Source organism: Calypte anna, chromosome 4A, assembly GCF_003957555.1.
Source record: "Calypte anna isolate BGI_N300 chromosome 4A, bCalAnn1_v1.p, whole genome shotgun sequence".
Lineage (NCBI taxonomy): Eukaryota > Metazoa > Chordata > Aves > Apodiformes > Trochilidae > Calypte > Calypte anna.
In genome coordinates, this window is record NC_044248.1 from 33,746,102 (window position 1) to 33,765,381 (window position 19,280).

At 37.9% G+C, this 19,280-nt stretch overlaps 1 protein-coding gene across 1 annotated transcript in view; it reads right to left on the minus strand.

The window, feature by feature from the left end:
• TMEM131L (transmembrane 131 like) overlaps positions 1 to 19,280 on the minus strand; it is an 80,619-nt gene that overhangs the window by 5,814 nt on the left and 55,525 nt on the right. The window contains 16 exon segments of the mRNA XM_030449895.1: positions 89 to 171; positions 1,282 to 1,360; positions 2,449 to 2,634; positions 3,858 to 4,015; positions 5,372 to 5,496; positions 6,521 to 6,675; positions 8,986 to 9,605; positions 10,105 to 10,254; positions 11,137 to 11,293; positions 11,296 to 11,321; positions 12,302 to 12,488; positions 12,802 to 12,944; positions 13,583 to 13,725; positions 15,856 to 15,928; positions 17,581 to 17,690; positions 18,447 to 18,585. Of these exon segments, the coding sequence (XP_030305755.1) occupies positions 89 to 171; positions 1,282 to 1,360; positions 2,449 to 2,634; positions 3,858 to 4,015; positions 5,372 to 5,496; positions 6,521 to 6,675; positions 8,986 to 9,605; positions 10,105 to 10,254; positions 11,137 to 11,293; positions 11,296 to 11,321; positions 12,302 to 12,488; positions 12,802 to 12,944; positions 13,583 to 13,725; positions 15,856 to 15,928; positions 17,581 to 17,690; positions 18,447 to 18,585 (2,534 nt within the window).

Genomic DNA, 19,280 nt, shown 5'->3' on the forward strand with positions numbered 1-19,280 from the left:
TAGAGTTGGTGTATGCAAGTGCTATTAGCAACATCACTGAAACTGCTTGACAAAGTGTGCAAAAAAATTGCTTCAGTTCTTAACTGACCTTTATTTTTGTCTGGATCTGCAGCTAAGTCACTGAAATTGGGACATAATGTTTCAGGATATTGAGGGATGCTGTTCATGTCTCTGCTGAATGAAAAGAAAATGTAATTTATTAAGTCTAAGCACTGTTATGGTTCATAATCCAAACTCTTTCAAAGGAAATATACAGTGATGTAAAAAAAACCAAACAAAAAACAGTCTAATGAACATCATGGTTGCAACTGTTTTACAACTTTCTTCACTGATCTTTCTTGTTTTGAATTACCCCTATGCAATTTTTTGAACAGCATTTTTCCCAATTAAAAGCCAGCTGCTTATTACACATAGAAAATTAATAAAATTAATACATCCTTATTACCAAGTATCAAGCTATTGCAAATTAATTCAACAGCCCTTCTATAAAACTGGGTAACAATCTATAGTGCATGAAGGTAACCAGGATCTCTTAAAATGTTTTAATGCTCCCAACAACTTTGAGGCAAGTTTGCTTTTTTGTGCATGAAGATACTTAGGCACATGTGAACATTTTCAAATTAATAAAATCCTATCAAAGAAATTAGTATGCGTGGAAAGGGAATATTTTCAAGCACCAGAATCCCAGTAGAAAAAGATTAAATTATTTTTGCTAGGAAGAACAGAGTCATGAATGAGAAGTGAAATGAGGACTCACAGAAATAAAAATTGTAGATGCTATCTCTACTACAGAAAAGAGGTAGAAAGGAATAGGGGGTGGGGAGGAAATCAATTTTCATGCTGTATATCCTAGGAGAACATTATTCATTATTACCATTAAAAGAATAACATCAACTTGAAAGTCTCACTCCCACCATTTAAAAAAAAAACCAAAAAACCAACATAGCCTCACCACATTACTAATTAAATTTAACTGAGTGCTAATGGAAATGTAGTAAGTTGCTACAATCTGAAATAAATGAGAGGAGGGAAAAGCAATTTCCTTTTTCCTCCCGATTTTATTTTACATTTGGAAGTGTTTATCTTGTTTCCCCAGTATAATCCATAGTGCGCATGTGTTTTTACCAACTGAAGAAGATTCTTCTTCCAAGTAGGAAGTACAATTACGTGATAACAAAAAATGCCAAGAGAACAGGTAGGTGTAATTTATCAAAATGAGACAAGATTTCAAGTTGGTGGTGTTTCTTCAATGTTTTACAGGTGTAGATTCAAATTTTTTACCTGGTATTGCAGATGTTATGAGACAGATTTAAAGTGATAGGAGTTTCAGATGGGAAATCATTTTGTGAAATATTCTCTCCTAAAGAAAAGAATGACTGTGAAAATCAAAGATCCTAAAAAAGAAGTATGCACAGAATATACATACACACACAGAGACACATCAATAGTGTCAACCAAGTTTTCTCTCAGGCTGGAGTACCACTAACTGTATTTAGTCCAAAGCATGCTATCTACTTCCACATGACATTAAATGTATTTTATAACTTAGAAGTGATTACCATATTCTTGATGGAGAGGTTCTTTGTTACTACTAAATTTATTTTAAATTTGGAATTACTTGTTTTCTGTTTTTTAAGAGGCATTACAATTTGAACAGACAGGTAAGTCACATGCATCCAATAAACCACCTCCTATATCACAGGTTGAGATGCTTCACATATTATATATCTTTTGGTAGTCTGAAGTTTTATACATACAAACAAATTTAAGTTGATGCAGGATTTTAAATTATTCTAAACAGCTTTTTTCAGTTACTCAAAGCTGGTTTTACTTGTGTCACTTCAGCACTTTCTTTAAAATACATCAGTCTGGATAGTGATGGGAGGCAGGGTTTAGGCTTTCAACTCTTATACTGTTATTTAGGCATTCAAAAAAAACTGCAGCAATGACCCACAGTTCCCATTTCTCATACAGTCAAGTAGCTCAGGTCCCCAGGCTACTTAAGCTCTGAATACTGCCATTCAACACCACCATCCTAAGATTTGACCTACTTTCAATTTTTTAACTAACTCTAACAGAAAGGTTGTATTTTTATTAGAATATATAATAATATTTTACTAGTGTGATGTAGCATGAATTCAATCAAAGAAATTGCTTTGACTGGTGACCCTCAGTTCTTTCATCTTTTTATGAAAACTAATTATGCAGCTTTCTCAGAGCAGTCTGACAATTTCTCTGTAGCCTGACAGCTCATCTCCATCTCCACAAAACTTCCAGTAGTTTTATTTTAAGTACCAAGTTGTTAAAATCTTTCCTTGTACTTCTGAGAGATGCTGTCACCTATAAAAGGTATGTTATGTGCTCCAAGCCATGGTACCCCTTTTCTATTCAGAAAAAAGGCTGAAACTCTGCCCACTACACAGCAGAGGTGATATTTGAAGAACTTACTGGAGGGAAGAAAATGCCTGGCAGTAATCATGGGCTTTTTATCTCCATCAGAACTGCTGGTACTGCTCCAGCTACCCCAGCTCCCACGACTGGCACGAACGCTTCCTGACGAACTTCCACAATCTGAGCTTGAATCAGAACAAAACTTCTCCAAACACTTCTTTTTGGATCGTTGGTAAAAGCTTTCTAGATAAGTTGAAAAAACAAACCAACATAAAACGTTAAAGAAATATTCAGAGAAAAGTCATCCAAAGCATGAATTCACAGATTCTCTCTATTTTCTTGACAATAGGACAGAAAATAATATTTACTGGTAGCCTTCAAAATGAATGCGCCAGCCTCTAATCTGAGTTGATGACTTAAGTAACATCCTCAGTTAAATGAATGCAAGCCAGGGTACAGTGCAGTCAGAGACAATGATTTTTTTAAACAGGAAGCCCATACTGTTCTTTGAAATCTACAGTTGATACATTAAACATATCCTGGATGTAGGAACACATGTGCTAAAAGCAATGACAAACGTTGCAAGTCATGAATTCATAAATGATAGATACTCCTTTCTTAGTAACTCAGAGAAGCAAAGGACAATCCTATAAACATTGATACCTTCTTCAGCCCTCCTCTTCCCCATTGCCAGGCTGATTAAAACCCTGTTGGAAAGGCAGGAAGCAGGTACCCACGCTACTGGTGGTTTGGAAAACCAGCTTGCCTGTTTCAGAGGTGGCCTTTGCAAAACAGTTTGCTTAACACTGGCTTTAATTTGACACAAGTAGACTGCCAGTCCTCCACCTGGGACTGACAGATTATGGCTTTGAAATGGGTTCATTTTCTGTTTCGCACCACCAACCAACCCCACTGAGAAAGCATGCAGAGCCCTTCAGAAGTGAGCAGGCATTAATACAGGCACTTCATCATGCTAGTCCTGCTGCCTTAGTGTCACAAAAAACAAAGAAACAAACAAAAAACAAAGGGAAGGGAAGGGAAGGGAAGGGAAGGGAAGGGAAGGGAAGGGAAGGGAAGGGAAGGGAAGGGAAGGGAAGGGAAGGGAAGGGAAGGGAAGGGAAGGGAAGGGAAGGGAAGGGAAGGAAGGGAAGGGAAGGGAAGGGAAGGGAAGGGAGGGAAGGGAAGGGAAGGGAAGGGAAGGGAAGGGAAGGGAAGGGAAGGGAAGGGAAGGGAAGGGAAGGGAAGGGAAGGGAAGGGAAGGGAAGGGAAGGGAAGGGAAGGGAAGGGAAGGGAAAAGCAAGAAAAAAAGCAAAAGAAAGAAAATGAAAAAAAAAGAGAAAAAGAAAGAAAAAGAAAAGAAAAAAAAAGGAGGAAGCAAAAGTCTTTCAAGGAAGGAATACAGCTCTACAGCTACAAAAACAATATTAAATTTCTTCCACCATTTTAAGACAATTAAGATTGCATACCTGTTTCTCCCTGTATAGACAAGCTCCCAGCTTTCTGGTCTGCTTTACAGTTCTCCCTGTTTCCCTGAGGACACCAGGCTCTTAATCCAATATTCGTTCTCAGATCCGGCCTTTCAAATTCACTGCACAGATGCTTCAACTCGCTCTGCTCAGGGACCCTAATGCAAACACACCCAAAGAAACGTTGCATTTTACATTTCAGCTGCATTTCAACTTTTCAGGCATTAAACACTGCAAATCACATGGCCACTGAGGCAGGATGGGGGACAAGGAGGAGGTTCAGTCGTCTTATTCCCCAGCTTTACAGAAACCTAAAAAACCCTTCCCAAGGTGCAATAACTCCCCCCACAGACTGCTGCTTCTCAGGTGGAGAAGCAAAATGATGTGTAAATGTCTAACTCCATTATCTATTGCACTTGCAGAAGGCCATTGGCTCTTCTAGTGAGAAGCACAGCCTCCCACTGTACAAAGACCTAGACAGAAAAAAGTGTCTCTACATCTGTTTCACTGGCATATAGTTATAACTAATCACCTGAAGTAATCTTAAGTTTTTGCTAGTAAAACTGAAATATCTGGATCCAATATTGTCATCATAGGGTATTAAAGGAAGCTGTCATGTTTCTACAGGAAGGAAATGGTTACATCTTAATTCAGAAAGTAACAACTGCAGAATCAGTTCAAGGAACAGACACCAAGTTTCAGTTATTTCATTTCTGATCCAAAAAGGTGTGCATACAGCACACCTTGACTTCCCACACAATTAATAGCAATTTGTTTATAATGAGTTATAACAGCCCCTTCAGAATTGAAATCTCCCTGCTAAGTCCACTGACCTCAATAGTATTTTTACCACAATCCGAGTAACTTAGATTTTAAAACTATGAAAAAATAACTGAGAGCGGTTTACAGGTGACTTGAGAAATGCATTTAAATAAAACTTCAGGGGGAAAAAACTCTCTTAACTTTCCAAGGTGCTCTCAGTAGCTCTCAGTTAATCTTTTTTATCATTACAGAAAAACTGGAAGCTGCTGCCACTTCTCACATATTTCACTTCCTCTTTCAAAACTACTAAAAGACAACTTTCCCTCAGTTACTTAGTAATGCAGATGATTCTCCTGAAGGTGGAATAATTTCAACAATCCTGTTTTCCTTTTCTTACTGAAGAGAATACATGACTGGATTTTATCCACATAGTACCCAGTGGAAAGGAAGCTAATCATCCAGGATTCAGACAGCAAATTCCAGGCAGTAACAGAGATTGACCACTGGTATGCAGAATAGAGTGTGTCTACATATGTGCAGATTTACAAATAGGAAAAAAAAAAGTTGTGTTTTTTTGTTTTGTTTGTGATACTTAGTACTGCACATTCTTAAAAATAAAGGCTCAGGACAGGATTAAAGTGTGTTTATTTAAATAGATAAAGCAATCCTGCCTAATGTACTATGCAAAATCTGTGGAAACAGTACAGCAGCTCTGGCTTTCTTCAAGATTTAGTGAGACAATAAATACATACCTTGTAGCTATATTAATGTTCTTCTTCTTATTTTTCCTAGATGTTCTATTTCTATTCCAATTCATAGTTGGTACATTTCCTTCCTTCTTCTCCTGAGGCTTCTTCTTCCTATATGCATCTTCTTGCTAAAGGTAAAAACATGAGCTGAGACAACACATACATTATAAAATGAAGTCACCTTAGTAGATGAAGTCCATTGTTTTTTGCTAGCTTAATTTCTCTGGACAAAACTACACGACCCAAATGCATAGTTATTTTATGATTTAATGCCTTCCCACAGCACATCCTCCTTCCAGCACCATCAATTTGACCAGCCTTTCCAAGACTGTCCTTCAAGACATCAACAGATGATGAAGGAGAAATTTTTGAATTCCCACTGTTAGCATCTTCCCTCTCACAGCATCTAGCTCTGTCTTCAAGGGAAATAAAAAAATTGGGGGAGAAAAAGGAAAGCAGTCAATAAAATTCCCAATGTGCCAAAACCAAAAAAACATCTGCCAGATTTATGATCAGTTTGTGTGCAAGTTTAGCAGCAATAAATCCTCCCTTTCCTCAGCAGCTGGGGGGTGGGGAACACATTCATTTGAATTACAGCTGAGGAAATTATGGACTAACTTAACCAATAAATAATAATAATAAAATATAAAAATGCAAGAAACAAACTGAGCACCATCAGCCACACAGAGAAAGAAGTTTGTAACAACAGTTCCCCAAACAAGAGCAGACCCTGTCTTTTATGATACATATTTCTTAAGCATGGTAAGCAATTCCTCCTTACACCTTCTTGCCAAGATTCCCATCCGGTAGACAAGACACAAACAAAATCCAAATTCTTGGGTTTACCTATTACCTGATTAAGTCCTTTAAGTGTTTTACACTGCCTGCAACAACAGATACAGTCTGCTTTGTTTATTGTGCTCAGAAACCAGGGATGAAAAGTGATTCTTCCCATCAGCTTCCCAATCCATTACGTTTCTGCCTGCTGTACCCTCAATCTATCTATGTACTTTCTCATTTATCTGATTTACACTGTTTCAGATCCGTGGCTGTATGTATTAGTCCCTAAATTCAAATACATACCCATGTCTGTGTGTAAACATCAAAAAGATCACTTCAAATTTGAAAAGAGAAAAAGATTACAATACAAACCTCAGAAGAAGTAATCTCCTCTTTTGCGCAGCATGGAGTCTCTTCCTTAGGTGCTTTATTTATCTTTTTCTCTGTGGAGGGCTTTAGGTTGATCTGCTTCTTTAAACTCTCACAATTTTCTGTTTCATTCCTGAGAGGCACTTGCTGGCTATTCCCTAAAATTAATAACAGTAGCATCACTTTGACAGCAGAGAGGATGGGCTCCCAATCATAGCCACAATACCTTCTTCCTTTCTTTAAAAACAGACTTGTGCAGCTTTCCAAAACACTGGAAGACTAACTTCCAGGATGACAATGCCAAAAAATTCAAAATCAAAAGCTAATGCTGTATAAAAACTTCCACAGCAGTTGCAGAAAGTAACTCTGTATTGATTCGTACTTCTGAGCACACACATGCATACATCACCCAAGTCCTGCTCATCTCCATCTGAATTTGAGCTACTGAGGTCCCAGCCATTGGTCTGTAAGGCAGAATCTGAAGCCAGAGAATATTTGGCTTAAAAAAAAAAAAAAAAAAAAAGAACACTGCAAGCTGGGTGGGGAGGAGGCTTCTCAAAAATGGGTAGATCAAAAAAAGCACAGCCTCTTTACATCTCTGAAGTGCTCTCTGCATTCACCACGAAGACAAAGAAAATAATATTTTCTTCAGGATGGGCTCTGCATTATAAATTCATTTATCTGAGAGGCTTGTGAGGAAGAATTATTATTCTTGTGTAACAAAAGCCAATAGATGAAGAAAACAAAAGGATGCCTGCCTCAACAACTAGCTGAGTTGCCCAGTTGAGCCACAGTCCTCCACCTGGACCACGACAATGCTGGACAAGACAGATCAGCTCTGATCACTTCCAGGTATCTCAGATACCATGCTTCCATCATCTGCTACCAAGACTCTCAGCTGCTCTGCATAAGAGAAGTCATTGCCTCCCATACTGAAACTGGTCTTCTCAAACAGGAAAGGCACACGCAAACATTTTTGCAGTTTCCTGCCTAACAACCAACTACATCTTAGCTTCAAGTTAGCCACTTTCTCCTCTCTGAACCAGGCAGTCATGATGACTGCAGAAGCAGCCCTTGTGAATGAAACATCAAGGGGAGGCACCAGGCAGGGGAGGCTGCCAGAACTCTAAAATACTTCCAGTTGCTCTCCAGCATACAAACATGCAGGTACCTGAAGTGCTGAAGACTCCCCAACTGCAGGAAAATAGGTCTGTAAACTACAATCAGATACAAACATTGCAAGGAGGGCACTTTTCAGACTTCATTTATCCTACAAAATTTCCTGAAACGCAGAAGTACTCCCATTCCCTGAGAGAGCAGAAAAACACAACTGCTAATAGACAGCATGGCAGATGACCTGTAGTGCTTTACCCCTGAATAAAACGTCACTGCCAGCACTCCTGAAACACTCTCTCAAAGCGGAAGTTTTGCCAATGAAGATAAGTTCAGTAACTCCTCACTGGTTTCTGTATAGCTGTGATTTCCACAGCCTGTACTCAAAGTTAGTTTCCTGTGCACATAAATACAGTTAAGACAGCTTTACTGATTACTTTTTTCTTCCACCTGACTTCCTGATTCAAAGCAAAGAATGAAGAACACTGCAGTTTAGGAGCACATGAAGAATTCTGAAGTCTTTTGTAAATATGAGTGAAATCATTGTGCCCACCCCTGACACAGCACAGGTGTACCTGGCTCTGCCTCACAGGTAACAACACAACGGGAAGCAACTGGCCCAGGATAACAACTACACCCTACACCAGGGCCTGAAATCCCTCAGTGATGCCTCATTCATTAATTGCCAGAGCTACAGCAAATGCCAGTCTTCAGCATTCCACTACTCTGCCAAACACCTAAGAGTAAAGCAGTTTACAGGGGTCACATTGTCCCTACCCTGCTCTTGGGCTGCTGCTCTTCAAATTCTCAATGGTGAAGTTAAGACTTTCCAGAAAGCTTAGCTCCATGATTAAAAAAATCAAGATAAAACATACAGCTATGCAGTTACTAAGAGAAATGTTGACCTGCAGATTCCTACAAAATAGTTTCCCAATACTGTACTGTCAGCTTTTCTTGTTTTAGGGGGTTTTATCATAGGAGTTCTGAATATCCAGCAGTGAACGTACATGCTTGGTGACTAAAAATCCAACACCAGACTTCCAGTGGATCTGAAAACTGCAAACTGGGATGTTCATGAATATTTTACAAGGGCAATTTGTGATTTATATGCAAATCTATTCAATCAGTTATTTTAACCATTAAAATGCTACAGCTTCAACTTTGTAAAGCAAGGCAAATCTATGATTTATGAAACAACTTTTAATGCAAGCTGTTTCCTTAGCAATGTAACAGATAAATCATAGTGAACGTACAAAAAAATACAACTCCTCAGCCCATGCAAAATCCTCATCACAGTGAACTCAACAGAAGATTTCACCCAAGAATTTTAACTGACAGAAAGTGAAAAAAATTACCACTATTTTTCCTAGAAACTTCTTGCAGTTCTGGCTGTTGTTGAGGTGAATTTCTGGACAAGTGACTTTCAGGTAGCTTCTTGGACATCTTCACAGGACAGAACTCCTGTTCTTTGAACTCAATTAGATTTTCTGAAGTTTTAAGGTTAGTTTCCTTAGGAAACATACATGTTTGAAGATCTTCCTTCAGATCACACTCTGAAGAAGTAGTTTTAATGAGAACTGTATTTTTCAGTGCACTTTCTTCTTTACCCAGAAAGTTTTCTGGAAGAGTTAAATTCTTGTTAACGTTTATGCCATTTGCATATTTTAGAGTTAGCCAGTTCTCACTGACAACATCAGTGCAAATGTCCTCTTTTGGGGCTGAGATTTGGTTCTCTGCAATCTGATTCTGCTGCTTCTCCTCAGAAGTTGCAATGGCACTGCCAGCTCCTGTGTTTGATTTCTGCTTACTGTAGTAAACTGAACATTTGTGTTTCTTCTGAGAGTGACTGTAGGTTGCAGGACTTCTCTTTGCTGCATTCTGACTTCTGCTGGAAGAAGCTCCTACAGACAGGAAGCCCTTCCCTTTACCTTTATCTGAGGAACTGAAAGAATCCATAAATGTCTTGCAGCTTCCCCTGGAGAAAAAAAAAATTGAGATTTATTTATATCTATGAAGCTATTGTCTTTTATGAGGTATTTCTGTAAGAAAAGAAAGGGGGGCATATTCACATACCAGCTAAGCACATTCTAATTTCAGTGGGAGTTGAGCAAGACTAAGTATATGCTCAGATTTCAAACACACTTCAATGCTTCAATAAGTGCCTATATGACCACCCAAGAGGGTCAGATTTGAGGACCATTAACTTATTTTTCCATGCTTTCCATGGCTACCATACATGGTACAACCTTTACTTCCATCCAATAATTTTTACCCTTAAAATATAAAATATTAATAAAACCTCGAGTTCTTCCATATCTGTTCTGTGGAGATAAATATATACCACAATAGTGGAAAGAAGTCACCTGAAATACTCCTCTAAAGCAGCTCACAGCAATATCAAACCGGAAACAGAAAGCATTGCTCCATGATAAACAGAGTACAAAAAAGAAATTCAGAAGAAACAAGTATTTTACTTGTAGGACTCAGAGCTGATTACGTCAACAGTGTTGCTGTTCTGCTGCAGTGAAGAACTTGGATTTGGCCTCTGTCTTGGTTTCATGAACTCTGCTAGAATATACTGAGCTTGCTGGAAGGCTATCAGAATCACTCCAAGAAGGGACAAACTGCCAAAGAAAACAACAGATATCAGCACCTTCAATTTTCAGGTGTATTTAGTAAAAGAGCTTAAAAAGTTTCTAACAAGATACACTTCTCAAATATTTTATTAGTCAATTCTAGAGTGAGACAACAGATGAGAAAACTCAAAATACAGTTTAAGATCAAATAATAAGTTAATAATTAAATAATAATAATTAAAAGATAATAAAAGTCTTTTCACTTTTCCCTTATAGCCCTCGCTTGTTATTCTCTCAAGTACTCAGTCACGAGCTTTACAAAGAAACTAATCCAACAAACAAAAAAATCCAAGGATTCTTCATCTAGGAAGATCAAATGGTCTGAAGATAATTAGAAACAAGTCTCACTACAACACAATGGCAAGGTATTACTGTATGACAGCTATTAGTCTTCTGAGTATCTTCTGTTCATTCATGATGGTTATGTCATTATTTTTTGATTCAATATAGTCTCTTTCTTTTCCTAGAGAAAATGCTAGCATAACATGGGCTACAAATGTCACCATACTTCTGAACTTACAATGAAGCTGCAATATATCCTTTCTTTCTCTCTGGTGTATTAATTGCATCAATCACTCAGAATAAAAATCTTTGTAATTTATCAAACCACCTTCCCAATCAGTAGGATAATTTTTTTCAGCAGGAAAACAGAAATTCCTGATTTTTTAGATCCCTGTAGTCCCTTTCTGTTGCACCAGCTCCTGTATTACACTTAAGCTGTCAGAGCCAGCTGGCAGGACATTCAGGAGAGAGACAAAGTAGAGAAGTTGGTGTTATCACCCCTGAAAATCTAACACAAGACAGAAGTGGATGCTGATCTATCACTGGTGGGTATCTTCCAAACTGGTGCAGAGGCACTAGAAGCATTACCTAACAAAGAGGACAGTGAGTCTCCAGAAAGACTCTTCCCAGCTTGGTCCTGGCACCACATCTGCACACAGTGGTAAAAGGTGGTGAGGAAGAGTCACGTTGAGTGTGAAGTGAAACTCCAGATCAGCAGCAGTCACCAGGGTGAGATCCCGGATCACCAGGAAGATGTGAAGTCAGGAGTGAATCTGTCAGGAAAAGCAGACACAGCTGGTGCTATTTCAGCTGTAGCAGTACCCCACTGTTGAGCAGAATTTCATTTTCTCAGGTCATACTGATACCAAAAAGACAACCTAACTTCTGATTTAATAATAATGAAAAAAAGACAGTGAAATAAGTGACCACTGTCTGTTTAGACTATACAAATGGCATTAGCTTCCAACAGAGTCAAGGCTCCTTCAAGCAGTAAAGTATCGGGTTTTATTGTGACTCTTCACAGTACTGACATTCCTGGGACTTGCTTTCCCCTTAAGGAGGTGCCAAAAACACTCTTTATCAAAAGCAATCAAGTATACAGGCAGCTTTACTGCAGGAAGGGCCAGGTACTAAGGTAAGTCTACAACAAGGCTGGAAATATATGGAAAGCAGAAGAAAACACCAGATTTGTCTCCTTCCACTCCTCCTTCTGTGACTCAGACCATTATCCAGCTTCTGTGGGTACTGCTGGAAGGTATGAATTTCCAATCATATGAAACAACAGTTACTGTATTATAGCAGTATTCACCCTACTTAAATTTCAGTCATGATTTTCACTCAGTAGGATTTTAAAAACAATCAGTTTTAGGCTCTGTACAACGTTAGGAAAACATGACTGGATTGTGGTCAGACTACTTGGAACAAGTTAGAAAGTAACAATCAAACTTTTAAAAAGCCAGTGGCAAAGCATTTCTTACTCTTGTATTGTGACAAATCTTTTGCTTTATTGCTTCATAATGCATTGATAAAAATATTTAGGCTGTTTTTGAGAACAATGAAGTCTCATGAAGAAACTTTTATATCATCAATTCATTAGTATTACCCGTACTGAAAAGGGAAAATGCTTATGAAATTCATAGTCAAAGCTCACCAAATTTTGTGTGAGGGTGTGCTACTGGAGTGTCTGTTACTGAAATAAATTATTTCAAATTTCCACTTAAGTGAATTTGTCAGCAAATTTGTCAGTGCTTACACTATGCTGATCTCTCGTGATGAGTTCTGAGCCAGGAAAAATTCCTGACAGTCTAACACTTCAAATCCATATCCTTGGCAGCTGTAACCATTGATTTTCATTGATGAAATTGTTATAGGAAGAGGCCCAATATTCTCTACTTTGAAGTTCTTCGTAATGGACAGAATTTGCTTGCTGTCTTTCAATTCTTAAAGAAAGAAAAAAAAAAGAGCAAATTATTTTACAGCCCTTAAAAATTATTTTCTTATGTTTACAAAGAAACTGCTATTTTTACTTTCACTCTAATGAAAAATTCAAAATTTATCAACATTTTAATATGGACTGTTTTGCAGTAGTGTATTTCTAGAATTTGTATCTATTTTCAGTGCTTTGAGAAAATATAATCTACAGCTCTCATGACCAAGCTCAATTACTGATATGGTACTTAGTGCACCATATCTGTACCATTACAGAGTAACACAGGCAGCTACAAAATCAGACACCCGTTTCTTCTTACTCACGTCGTCTGCAGTCCATCAGTGTAGCTTCTGGCACCTTGAATCGAAGGGATCCTCCAGCACCAGGCAATCTTCCCCCTACTTTAAGCAATTCTTTGGCTCCAAAACCTTCTACACTGACCATATCCAGGACAGTCAAGTTGTTTCTGCCATAACATAAAAATGAAGCCATCAGCCACTAAAACATAAAGTCTGCAAAATCAGGATTTTTCTATCTAGATGCAGATGCAAGAGAACAATAGCAGAACAGTTGTTTCTGTAAGAGAATTCAATAACTGGCCACACCTGGATAGGTTTTCCTCATATGCAAACAGGATCCCTCTGGAACCACTCACCACTGAACCTCACACAGCAAAAGACAAGCTTTGTGACCACTGGCACCAGGTAACAACAGAGCCCCCCAGTAAAAATGGTTTCTTCTTCCATAAACTCTTTTCCTCCAGAGATGACCAGTGTCTGGCTGCATATGAGACTCACTGGACACTTAAATTCTACCATTATACAGCTAAGCAGAAAATAGCCAAGCCACCTAATGTATTGCTCTCTTAATTCAAAATTGCCTCTGTACATTCACATGCATTTTGTAACCCACTGATTGCATATCAAGAAAAAAAGGCTCTTTTTTAATGACAGAGACATAAGGCAAAAAAGCCCTTTAAGCAATTTTTATTACACTGGTATTCAGATTTCTAAGTTTTGACTATTTGTCTCTGCTCCAAGATTTGGCAAATTCTTTTTTACACCGAGTTGTTCAATTCTCACTTACAACTGCACCTTGGCTTACCTGATTAAAATAAGGGAAGATACTCTTCTATAATCAACTGGTGTAAAAATTACACCCACTTTTCTGGTTTCCAGTGGCTGTAAACTTAACCAAAGCAGCTCAGAATTGCATTTGCTGCTGATGGGATCCTCTTGATGTCCATTCTGTTAAACAAAAGTACACTCCTTACTCCAAGAAAACGTGTCTTTAAATATCTCAATAAAGAAAGCACTACATTTCTACTTAGCACCACATAAGATATTTTTGGCATAGTGAAATAACTGCTAACTTACTTGTTACACAAAAGTATTTCAATTTGACAGCATTAAACATCAGATAAGGTTATTTATTTGAGCAAAAGTTCGTATTATTGCACTTATTGTTACGAGGAATGTATTACTTCATTTTTAAAAACAGCTTTTATTTGCTCAGATGGAAAAGAAATTACACAGTGTCTTCCATATTCAAGGAATCCTGAAACACTTCACAACACAATGAGAACTGACAGTATACTGATTGCAGAGGGAAATGTGGCAACCATTATACTCCCAGCATAAGACTTGCAACTTGATTTAAGTGAGAAAGGGACTGCTCGAAATATGTTGATCATTTGAGTCACTGGAAAATAGCCAAAGTGAACTCCCTACCATATTAATTGAAGAAGAAAACTACCAGAAGTTAGTTCACTGGGTCTGGAATTAATGTAAAATTGGGGTTTTTATACTGTTGTTTATTCTTTTTCCCATTCAAAATATTTAAATAGCCTTAAACCTATATATTCCATAACTGAGGGTCTCCTTCTGAGAAAGGGTTGGTCAGACCCCTAATAAAACTCAGAGTAACCACACATTTCACAAAATAGGCTCTTGCTTCATTATTTTTCAATTCATGGCTGCTGAACTAAAGGCTTCTCTGACCTCTTCCAGTCCAAAATGTTTTTATTCTTAAGTCTATTTTGTGAAAAAAGAACATACAAAAAAGTTTCAGAACCTGCATTTAACAGTCAATAAGAGCAAACCACATATGGCATTTGCAAACTTCACCCTGTCACTCCCTGCAAAGATAAATATACACTCAAACGTGAGCCTAACAATTCATTACATATGTATACAAAGTGACTCAGGAAATCATGACAAGTTTAAAAATGCCAATATTAACAAACACTAATTAGATTAAAAAGGCAAGATCTGTCTCATAAATGCTGAATACCTTTCTAGCCATACATGTTCCTCCTAGCTCTTCAACACTCAAATGAAAAAGAGATATTACACACACTAATGTAGAGATGTACCATTATTTTTCCATTTGGTCAAGAGTATGATGTATGGACTATGGAAACTCCATCCTACCCATGTATTATTCCAAACTACCTTCTTTTTTTTCAGCATGAGCCTACAGGCAAGGATTTACAAACTGCTGTCTCCTGTCTTTTACAACAACTCTTACATCTCTTGCCAGAAAGTAAAGGTCAGCTTTGATCAGTGTAGCAAACAGAGTTTTGGATTTTTTTATAAGGTACTAATCTTTCATTAAGGCCTTAAAGCATATGTGCAGCAACACATATCTACATATGACTAATATTAAAGATGTGGCTGCTGTATGTCCAGACAGCAAGGAAAACTCCAATTCCAGCCTTCTGCACAAACTAGAAGCTTAAAGAGGAATTCTCTGGGCACCCTGGACAGTACTCTGGTCATCAGAGTATTCCTGGCACAGCATCTACTCTATTTCTGTCACCCATGACACATCATTTCAGGGTACAACTGCAGCTCAGCACATGGGTGACACAGTCAAGTGCTATCATACGTGTTACAAATGATGCCAGGAGAACCAGAAAGAGGAATGGTATTCCAACTTCAATCTAGGGATTGCAATGAGACTGAGGTGAAGTGGAGAAATCCAGCCTTCTCCTCCCTTGAACTATCAGACAGCATTTCCTTTTATTGAAAAGATGAGCAGCTTCTGACATCACTGACCCAAAAGCCAAGCACTTCATGGTAAACTTGGAGCTAAATATATGTCCCAACACAGAATGCCTCTTCAGGTGACCTCTTCAACAGGTTCACTCATGCATACAAGCATGCCCATGCTCCCTCCCTGTAGCTGTTTTCAAAACAGACTCAAACTCTGAAAAAAAACCCAAAAACCAACAACAAAGATACAAGCCTGGCAGAGAATCAAGAAAGCACTTTGAACTGCATTAATAGCACTTGGGAATAATGTATTTCCAGCTCAGATGTAGCTGGAAAAAGTTTTTTCTAGTGTGCTTATGCTATCAAAATGATCCATCTTACCCTGTGAGGACATTCAGCCATGAGCCTGAATTCAGTGGTTGTGAAATTAACATCTTGCACATTTATGCCAAACCTAAATAAACCAAAACAAAAAATTAAGCACTTCAAACCTAGTCTGTCAGAAGTACATTGACTTATTTTTTTACAGTGAAGCATACTTTTACAATTGCATTTTGGCAGATGTGAAATACAGTGGGTCTGCACTTTAACAGAATATATGCTGCAAATCAGTTTTATGTGGATTCCACACATTTGGAAAACAGAAAAAATGGCTGGATATCTTAGGTCTCTCAGCATACAGTACTGCAAAAGATCATAATCAAGAAATATGATTTCTAAGCCACACAAAGGCCCCAAAGCTTTTTCTGCCCATGTAGCTGTTAGGAAATAATCATTATCAAATCTCACTAATTTACTCAAATATCCCTCTTTCTGCTCATGATTTTTCTGGGAAAAATTCCTGTTTTCTTTCACATACTTTGCAAATCGAACTCATTTAGAGCAGTTGATTATTTGCCTGAGAGTAATTTATAGGCATTTGACATTAAGGTATTGAAAACAGACATAAGTAAACCAGTGGGTAAAATTTAGATTAGAGAGGACTGATTTCCACTGAGCTGGAAATTCCCTTGTCATAACTTTCTATGACATTAGCTTAAAAACAATCAGTTACTGAATGTGATTTCTGGTAAACTTAAAAGATATGCAGAAACACAAGTGTGAAAATAGAGAGAAAATGTAATTTCAAACCACAAGAAAGAGTCTATGTGGAAATTATACTTAGTATGCAAACAGATGTAGTTATTAATGTGCATATACACACAAATTTATGCACATACAGAGATGTATGTAAAGAAATGAGGTTAAAGAAGCAATTACACAGCAATTTGGACCTAAGCAAGTTACACTTTCAACACCTGAGTAGCTCTAATGGCTCCAACCAAGCAAACAGCCCTAACAGCTACACAGTTTTTCAAAGTTAAGTGTGACAATCAAGGCTTATTTTGGTGAACTTTAGCCCACCTCACCACGCCTGTGTTCACCTAACTCTTATCTAGATTTCTCATTACATCTTCTCAATTTTGAAACAAAGTTCAGAACAATATAGAAACATTTGCTTAAATGGCCCTCAACATTTACAGAGGGATTCCTGGCTCTGGACCATGTCTTCTTCAGCCAGTGTTTTTACCTAAGGAAAGGCTAAGAAGAAAACTTTTCCTGACTGGAAGTTTTAATTACTTCCCTCCTCACTGATCAGTTTACAGACTTTGTATACTTCTCACCCAGCCCTACAGGGAGATGCACATCTCCAATTCTACAGGTTGCTCCTCTCACCCAAGCAGCTTGCACAAGCTTGCATTAAGCCTCAGATTGTAAAATATAATAGCTTAAAGTAAAATTTAATATTAAATATTAAATATTAAATATTAAATATTAAAATTTAAATGTAAAATTTAATAGCTTAAAGTTAGCAGACATCTGCTGAAAATATGCTCAATTTGTTTGTTTGGTTGGGTTTTTTTCAATGAGCAGGTACATTACAAAGTCATGAATCATCCACGGAGCTGCTCTGAACATTACTGTATCTTCCCAAATGGGTCAGAACACCAACCCCACCAAGCTCCACTTTGAAAAATTAAAACAAACAATAAGCAACAATCATAAGGCACAGCAAACAGAACTTTTAAAAGGGAAAACTGTATCCTGATAGTTAAAACTCATTACCATTTCTTGAGCAGGCTCAGTGAAGCTTGGGGATCAGGGTAGTAAAGAAAGAGCAGAAGCTGCAACGTAAACTGGGAAGGATGAAGGGTTCTTAGTACGAAATATTTTACCTAAATAGTTTGGGAGTGGAAAAGAATAAGTTAAAAACTACATACATGAGAAATGGAAGGTAAAATAATTCAGCACTGGTAACATGATCTGCATTTTTAAGGGACTTAAACTTGGCTTCTGTCCTAATGAAATACAATCGTATGTGCAGAAACTGCAAGAACAGCAAGATATGTTATATGCAAAACCAGCTAGGAGTGCACGAAGAACTGCATGTGCAAAAATACAGACACCCTCTATGCCCAAAACAAACCTTTCATTTGGATTTTGATTTATGCAGGCAGATGTGAATAAAGCTCTTCCACAGAAGGTGAAGTTAGTGAGCTGCCCTCTCTTACAAAAGCCTGACTACAAGCAGGTTATACACGTCACTATAGTGACTGACAATTAAATGGCACAAAAGGAGTATTAAGGCAATTCACAGTATGTGCATATGAAGATTATCTCCATATGACTGGTTCTGGTCCAGGCCAGGTTAGTAGTGACCCAAATCTGACAAAAGTGAAAGAAATAGCCATCAGTGTGAGAGGAAGACACATTGCTTTGCTCAGCTCTCAAGTGCAGTGTCTCTCACTAGTTTTACACACTTCTCTTAGACGAGGCAGAGAGGCACAAGGAAAGCAACCCCATAACTGCATGCATCCTTAATGACAGGACATCCTATCTCCAGTCCTAGTTTATATTAACTGCAGACTTTATTATTTAAACAAGTTAAACCTACATCAACTCAGAAAATGCACAGCAACAGCTGTCCTCACCATGCTACTTTTAACTGCTGTGGCACTGAAGTTGATGGTAAGGCCAGGCTCTGTAGTCAACCGTGGCAAGGAAAAGGCAAAAGACTCCTCTTCAGGCTTCTTCTGGTGAATAAAGTGAGCCAGTCCTAAACTACTTCTCCTGCTTTATTGACAAAGAAACAAAGCTTTGTTAATTTTATCTTTTTTTCTATCAAACAATGAAAAAAAAATTGTCAATACCTATCAATTACATCCATTAATTTTTCCTTGAAAATTTTCTTCACAAAATAAAGCCCATAAAGCTACAAACTAGTAATAGCATTAGTGCAACTTAAGTGCATCCCCTTTTCTACCTGCAACACAAGTGCACTTTTCACAGCTCTATATCCTCATTCTGGAAAAAGGTTGATGTCACTGATGCACCATCTGTACAAGAAATGTTCAGTCACAGAGACTGCTTCCTTCTCAAGATCCCCACCATGCAGTAGCCATTCGGCCAGGAGCTAAAAACCCTAAAAGTTATTCAAAGAATCTGACTCTGAAATGACTGCAACTCCAGAAATGATCTGGTAATATATTGTTTAGCTGCTTTTACACTGGGTAGCTGTGGTGGGGTTATTATAGTCAGAATATTATTTATATTCTACAGCTCAGGCATCTAAATGCTTACATATGGCTGACAGTACATTGAAATGGAAGCTGGGGCTGTCTGGGGTGCTCTAAAACTCCAGGTGCTGCAAGATAACTAGAGTGAAGGAAGGTCAAAAATGTTTCTTCTAAGAATACTCCAGAACAGAAATACTCTTTCTTACAACACTGTACTGGTTTGAATTCGGAACCTTAACAGATTCTGTA